General features: G+C 38.8%; 1 protein-coding gene across 1 annotated transcript in view; it reads right to left on the bottom strand.

Annotated features, from left to right (window-relative positions):
• Positions 1–8,019, bottom strand: part of LOC104946505 (contactin-4-like) — a 26,888-nt gene that overhangs the window by 11,691 nt on the left and 7,178 nt on the right. Inside the window, exons 5-9 of the mRNA XM_010772348.1 lie at positions 6,743–6,901; positions 4,811–4,960; positions 4,229–4,299; positions 3,564–3,798; positions 3,358–3,473 (exon numbers count right to left, since the gene is read on the bottom strand). Coding sequence (XP_010770650.1) covers positions 3,358–3,473; positions 3,564–3,798; positions 4,229–4,299; positions 4,811–4,960; positions 6,743–6,901 — 731 coding nt within the window. The remainder of the gene's footprint in view (positions 1–3,357; positions 3,474–3,563; positions 3,799–4,228; positions 4,300–4,810; positions 4,961–6,742; positions 6,902–8,019) is intronic.

An 8,019-nucleotide genomic window follows, 5' to 3' on the forward strand; every position in this document is an offset into this window, starting at 1 on the left:
ATTCCAGTCTGTTGGGGCTTTGAAAATGAACGCTCTTCTGCCAATACATTTTTTTGCAGAGGGGACAGAGAAATAAATCAGAACAGAATGTCTAACTTGATGATTTGGTGAGTAGGGTACAAAATACTGCATTAAATAAGGGGGATAGTTAAGATAAATGCATTTAAATATCAGCTGAAGCCAATGTGTGTGTCTTCTTACATTTAATGAAGGCCATTTAAGTTGTTATACATTGTGCAGTGATGTGTACGAAAAGGACAACCAAGAACAAATCTGCATAGTCTATTGTAGGCTATTTTGAGTGGAGCAAGATCTGATTTATGTGCATTTTGTTAGTCAACATCACAATAGTCCATAATCGGAAGAATAAGTTGAGAATTCTCTTTCGGACACTGAGCGTAAAACAATTGCGAGAGCGGTGTAAAACACCAATTCCGTAATTCCGTAATTGACTTTTTGTATTACATGCTTTATATGTAGTTTAAATGAAAGTTCAGAGTCTAGCCATACACCAAGATATTTAAAGCTATCAACTTTATGCAGAGAAGTGCCATCCTTACATGTTATTACTACATTAGGTTTGGATTTGAGCTTCTGCCTGGTACCAAAGACCGTGGTATAAGATTTTGTTTTGTTAAGCAGTAGTTTATTGTGTGATAGCCAGTCCTGTAAGATATTAAAATATGATTGAAGAGAGATCTGAATTTGTGAAAAATCAGATGTGGATGTATATATGACAGTGTCATCAGCATAAAGGTGAGTACAACACTTAATGAGACAAGAAGATAAATCATTTATGTAAATAGAAAACAGAAGTGGGCCCAGAGTTGATCCTTGGGGTACACCCTTATAATAAATTATAATATTCTTTGCAAGCTCTTGTGGGGCCACAGAAAATGAAGTCACGGGCGGGATTTGGCCCCCAGGCCTTGAGTTTGACACCCCTGTCCTAGAGACAATGATTAACACTGTAAAGCGGAGGAATCAGTAGTGTTTGCTATATCATTCTCAATAAATAAATCACTTGTACGTGGTTCTAAAAAGAAATCACATCTTTGTTTCCAAAACTACTGCTCTCTGATGAAATATATTTTTGGCGAAGTACTGTGTTCTAGCAGACCATACAGACAGTACATTATGAATGAGCTGTGCTCTCCTGTTTCACCGTCTCACTCTCTCAGGAGGTTCTGGATATCCTCGTCTGGGACATCAGGTAGAACTATAGAAGGAAGCTATTTCAAGATTTCTTTCAGGGGACCATAGATAATAAAGTTTTTATTCCAACTATTTATTTTGAAACTCAGGAACAGCAGGTATTCTTTTCATGTGCTAGCCAACAAGCCACCATTTTACTTACACGTTTTAAATGCAAGTCTTTTGCCGTTTTTACTGACGAGCCACTTGAACTAATCCAATCAAGTCGTTGGTACGCCAACTTACTTAAACACCTTTATGTCAGGGAGAGCTTGTCAAAAGGAGTCTCTTCAATTTATCTTTCTATAGAATAACCTTCATGAACAACACCACTGACCCCTTTGTTAGCAGCATGAAGATATAACAATAAAGTCACTGCAGTCTACATATACTTTCCAATAGCCCAGCACAGCGAGGGGGTCATGCTTATGGTTTTATTTATCTGTTGGATGGGAGAATAGCAGCACCTTAAAACGTGATGACAAGTCACTTTTAACAACACTGTTTCCAATGTGGCCATCAGTTATTGTGTGTACTGTATAACTGTCAGTGCCCCCTTTAAACCATTCCGTTCTAGGCAACTAGGAAACTGCAGGGAGAACATTTGAAAAAATAATTTTACTTATACACTCACACCTTGAGATTGTCTTCTTTGTATCACCACATATTTGCCCTCAGTCTAATTGCAACTGCATTGGCCAAGTTCTCACTCTAAGATTTAAATAAATGAAGCCCTACATGAGACATATCTGGAAAAACACATGGGAGCCTGTCTGAGGTAACAATCCAGAGCAGTGTTGGGGCTAAACTAATTTCCTCCTTCTTTCCCAACCTTTAAAAAAACAGAAACTACTGTTCATGTCCCTAATGAAACCAAGTCAATTTACCACAGTTCAAATATACAACTGTGACTTTAATAACGTACCAACTGCACTATTTTTACCTATCCAAGTACTTTTGTTGACCAAAACCTATTCGACTCGTCAACCATGTGTTCAAAACTGTATCTGTAACCTGTAGAATTCTCTGTAAAGCTAATACGTTTTCCTCAAAAGCTTATGAAGAATGTTATGGGGACGTCATATTAGAGGAGTTCTTCTGGGTATCAATGAAAAGTAAACTTTGTTGTTTAGTCAAATCACGTTTTGGTTGTTCAGTTAGCAAAACTTGTGTTTTTTATGTGTGATTCAATGTCAAACTCTTTGTATAAACACTCAATGTTTGAATATTTCTGAAACTAAATACGTTAATTTAACATTAAATTAGTCACTTTCAACAAATTGATTCCGCATATGTTCATTCAGAATATATTACTTGATAACTTGACTAAAATTGGCAGCTTAATTGCTGAAAACAATGCACCAGGTGGCACTGTTTAATGATCCATTGAAACATTATTCGTGAGGCAATTTAAGCTTAAATTAGATACATAAAAATGTGTAAAAAAAAAACAATCGACGTTTTTTTAGAGAAGTTTGTTATTACGGAAATTAGAATTAATGTCTACCCACAAGACAAGCCTTTCATTATGTCGGATGAATCTGGTCCACCCAGTTGCAAGAATTGTGTTAAATAGTGTTTTAATTTTGCAGCATGACTATTCATGCAAACATTTGTCTCACCTCAGCTAAACTGCTCCGTCTAGCGCCAAAAAACTGGCATTGTCGTGTGTCAAACCCGTTTTATAACAATATGTAGCAAACACTTGCAATGACCTCGAAGCTTCTCAGCGTAGTTCGAGCCACCTGGGCATACCTTACCTTGGAAAGTATCTAGGGTTTTAGCAGAGAATGTTATTTTTATCTAGGTTTTCCACAGCCAAATCCCCCAGGGGAGTGTAAGTTGTACAGGATAGTGATGTATGATGTTCACACTTTCTTTTATTTATTTATTTTTCTGAATAGAGCTCACAGGCAGCTCTTGGTATCGAGGTGTTTTGGAGACTGGAACGGCTGCCAACAGACTTCTTCATCCCCTAGATTAGCTCACTGCCGCTTCACCACGTGCAGTATTTCAATGTCAGAACATTTCCACGTTGTCGCCACCGGCGGTTCTATTCTAATGAACGCCGGCTTATTGTACTGTCAGTCATTCTGGGATTTTTGTCTACTCTTGTTGGAGTTTTCCTTATGGCACTATTGTTTCAACTTTTATTTTACATACCTCATATGCAATGATCTTTTCGCTGCTTGACCCGGGGGCAATGGGCTCCCAGTACACCTCGATCTCAGACGCTGACACAGCACGGGCCCATACTCTGGATGGCGCCTCCGAGGGCTCTAAAAACATGAATTATGCATGTGTGCAATTAAGAGTGCAGTCACTGTGATCAACTTCTGTTTGCAGCATGTGCAGGTTAGTTCTCTCACCTTCTTCTGCGGATAAAACGGTCAGGATCCGGCTGAACGGCCCCTCTCCCATGCTGTTGTAGACTCCCACTTTCACTTCAAACTGGGACAGAGGAGCGATGCTTTCGTTTCTGTATATATATCTCGATGCATCAGGCGACACCAGCACTGTCTGGACCCAGGTGCTGCTGCCTAGTGGGCGGAAAGCCACAACGTAGCCAAAGTCCTCTCCGCTCTGCTGTTCCTCTGAAACCGGCTGAGAGAAGACAGGAAAGTTACGCCTTTGACCCACACAACTGTGAGCAGAAATTGAATTAGGGGAGTTGTAAAAGAAAGTCAAAGAATAGTGTTTTATGTCTAACAAACTATGGAGAAAATGCACCTACCCAGCAACTTTCTACTCTTAGGAACACATCAAAAAAGTTGTAAAGTTGTCAACTCATTCTGGATTTACTCGTATGAAATTTGCACTAGCTCTGTGTCCTTATTCTGATTTACACAACAGGGGGGAGTCAGCAGGCAGGCAGCAAATCAGAAGAGCTCTGCCTTTAATTAAAAGCCATTCCACTGAAGCCAGGCCAATGCAGGAACACACTGACTCTGCCAAAAGTCCTTTCTCCTCTAAAGATTTAAAGAATGCTCTGTCACAATGAATGCCCACTCAGAAATGTTAATAATCCTCTTACCTCCCACATGATGACAAGTTCTCCTCGAGCTCCTCCGCCACCACTCACATTAACTGGTGCAACCTTAGGAACTAAGCAAAAAAAAAAAACATAATCATCCCCTCGTTTGGGTTGTTAAGTCTCAGGCAGGAGCTGCAGAGCTTTGAACAACAGTTCTGGTTTACAAAAAACACGTTTATCCCACGGCGGAGGAATTGGGTTTTTATTGACAGTTGCATTACCGCCCATGTAAGGTGACGCTAATAGCCGAGGCGCCGTATGTCAGCGCCATGTGTGAGGCGCGGCAGGAAACTTGTTCCCTTGTGATTCAACCGGCGGGATATAATTACTCAGCTAACCAGCTCGAAAATAGAAGCTTTCATGTGGATGCCTCATGTGCGGATAGGTCACGCATTTCTGTCGATTAATTAAGCGTATGGGCAGACAAACACAAAGTAGTGTTGATATTAAAAAGTGGACCGCAATTTCATGAAAACGAACAACACAGTTGAACAACACATGGAGCACTAAAGGAAACGGTTGAATCACTTTTTCCAAGGAGGACTGATTGTTATAAATAGGGACAACAAACTGAGAGGATACCTGCTGCTTTGGTTCGGGTCTGTTTTGAAGGCGTGCTGGGTTCTCCAACACCAACACTGTTGATTGCAACCACCCTGAATTCATAATCCACCCAGGGGTTCAAATCTCTCACTGTTGCACGCATCATCTGTCCAGGCACAGAATCAGGAACTAGGATTAAAGAATTTAAAAGTTTAGATGGTTTGTTTTACTGAGGCACATTTCACATTTTGTTTCCAACAAATAGAAAACATTTCACCCAAACTAAAGTACATCACAAATGAAATGGATACATTTGATTATATATTCCAATAGAGTGGTGCAGCGATGATGTATTTGTGAATGCCATAACCAGAAGTTAGCATAGTTTCCTCATTGGATTTCGATATATTTAATATAAGTTTTGTGGCCAACACACTTTTTTTTATACTTTCTATACCACGTTTTGTTTAGCAGGATAATCTTCACATATTACCAAATGTTGTGTTCTGAAGCGTAAACGCAATCGGCAGATCTGAAAAGCTAACGTTAGACTCTAAACAAACTACATCGAAGTGGCATGGCTGCGCGTCACAACCACTATAAGTAGTCTCATTCAGCCACTTGTTAGCAACTATAGTTTAGATTACACTTCTGACATTCACCAGTGGAGTATTTGCTTATGTATTTTATGTCGTAGAACAAAACGGCCAAATGTTTTCAGGAGGTCTTGTTAACCACACATCATGTTTCACCAAAATCATGTTAAAAAAACCTTTGACTTCGAGGGTTTTAGGGCTCATTACTGAACCACTCTATTACAAGAAGCATGGTCATTTTACTTTCATTTGTAGTCTGGTAAATATGGAGCATTAGCAATAGAACAAATGACATGAAATAAATTATTATAAAGGCAATAATACTTCCTATTCCATTATCACCAGAGAATACAGATATATTTTTGTTCTAATACTTAGTTCATCTCCTGTGTTTTTAAAGAACCTTTCATAATCACACTTACAACAATCTAAGTTGAAAAGCCTCTATGACATACTGTACTCAATAGAAAAATGAATATCATTAGTTTCACAAAGGTAGGATTTATTATACGGTTATATAGTGGAGTGCATTAGTTGATTTGAATTACTTCATTGTGTCTTTAATGTAATCCAGTGTGTTACCTAACTGTCAGTTGCTGTGTTATTTCTTTGCTTTCCAGCCATCGTTGATCCTAACGGCTGTGATTGGGAATGATGCTTTTTGTTGTTTTATTTTTGAAACACGTAATTGGTATAGCAGGCACATATACTGTCCAGTGGCTGTTTCAACAAAAGCTTGACAGATGACAGCTACAGTATATCTGTATTGATATCTGATAGAAGAATAGAAAGTGGGAAACTTAAATAAAGACATTGTTTGATGAATTGCAGTGTCTTCATAACATACATTTCAATTTTATTTTCAAATGTGCTCAAATCATTGTCAAATGTATTTTTTTTAAACGTTCAAATTTGAAAATAAGGGGGGACTTCAGGTGTTTACACATGAAGATCAGTTTACTTGTAACACAGATTGCTCCTCTAACTGTAAAAGCAGGTGTTAATTGGCCTCTTTAGTGGTGAATGCAACTTTCTGAGAAAATTATATCAGAAATCTGAGATTTTAAACAGAAAATATGTGTTACATAGATGGGTTTTGGAGTCTTGAGGCATTTGCATTTACTGGTCAAACAATAGAAGTTATGAGTCTGCGTACACATTTAATAACAGCTGGTAAATTAATATTATTGGATATCTTTTTGAACCCCTAACCCAAACCCCAATATCAGTATCTCCATAACCCTAACTCTAAATGCAATATGATGAAATACAGAGCCTAAAGCGGGCACTTTTAAAACTGATCATTTGTGTTTGTCTATTAACCAAGCAGTAAGTATTTGTCTTATGTATCAAATTAAAAATAATTAGCTGTTACCTGTTCTCACTGTCTGCCAGCCTATGGAGAAGGGGGTCCTGGCCTGCACCATGTACCTGGTGACAGGACTGTGGTTGTCAGGTCCCGAGCCCCAGGACAGCTGCACAGTGGTGTCGGTGATGTCCGTCACCACCAGGCTCTCCGGGGCACCAGGGGGTCCTGCAAAATCAAGAAACATCCAGAAACATCCAGAAACATCCAGAAACATCCAGAAACATTCAGAAATATCCAGAAACAAGGACAGACACATGGTCAGAAACATCCAGAAACATCAAAGAAACATTCAGAAACATCCAGAAACATCCAGAAACATCCAGAAACATCCAGAAACATCCAGAAATATCCAGAAACAAGGACAGACACCTGCGTCAGTTGCATAGCAGCTGAATCAAATGAAATCACTTCAGGGTGGCACGGCAGACTCAAGGGTGATTCATAACTCAGATAACAGCCTCCATTCAGGGCTAGTGAATATATAATGGATTCTATTGAGAGTATCAGTCAAATCAATATGCTGATTAGTGCAGTTCACTGAAGTTAGAACATCTACTGTTCGAGTGTTCTTATTTTAGAGGGTTGAGAAAGGTGATGGTACACCAAGAGGTTTTTTTCCTGTATCTGTATCTTGTGAGTTATACCAACACTAAGCACCTTAAGGGAATCTATTTACTCCATTGGGAGAAGTGAACTTAAGCAAAGATTTGTACTGATTATGCTGCCCCATTGTGCCAAATTGAATATTACACATAGCATATATCAGTATGCAGGTATAAACCGAAGAGATGGAGGGGAGGTTGGTTTAGATTTATGTAGAAAATGAAATATAAGTAATGTCCTCCCCGTCTCATCATGTGCAACATAAGATCATTGGCTAATGAGAATGGACAAGCAGAGTTAGCTAGGAGTCAAACAAACAAGCTAACAGTGTTAGCTAGGAGTCACAGAGAACATCTTTACCGATTGAATGAAGGTTGCTTTGGATTAAAGTGTCAGCTATAGAGCATGTGATGTAATTATTCAGATGGACAAACCACAAGAACATTTTTGTTTGTGTTAGACACGAGATTTGGCAATTCAGAGATAGCCAAGGTGCACAATCACGTTAACTTGTATTTTTTAATGCTAACCATGTTGTTATTTTGTAACCATATAATGTTGGCTAAAAAAATATATGCATTAGACTGTACCAAGACAGAAGAGTATATTATCTAATACCAGTGGCATAGCTCGCAAATGGTCATCTTTGATAGAGCCTATTGGCGAATGATTTGTCAATT

This window comes from Notothenia coriiceps, unplaced genomic scaffold (assembly GCF_000735185.1).
Source record: "Notothenia coriiceps isolate Sejong01 unplaced genomic scaffold, NC01 NC01_scaffold00011180, whole genome shotgun sequence".
Classification (NCBI taxonomy): Eukaryota; Metazoa; Chordata; class Actinopteri; order Perciformes; family Nototheniidae; genus Notothenia; species Notothenia coriiceps.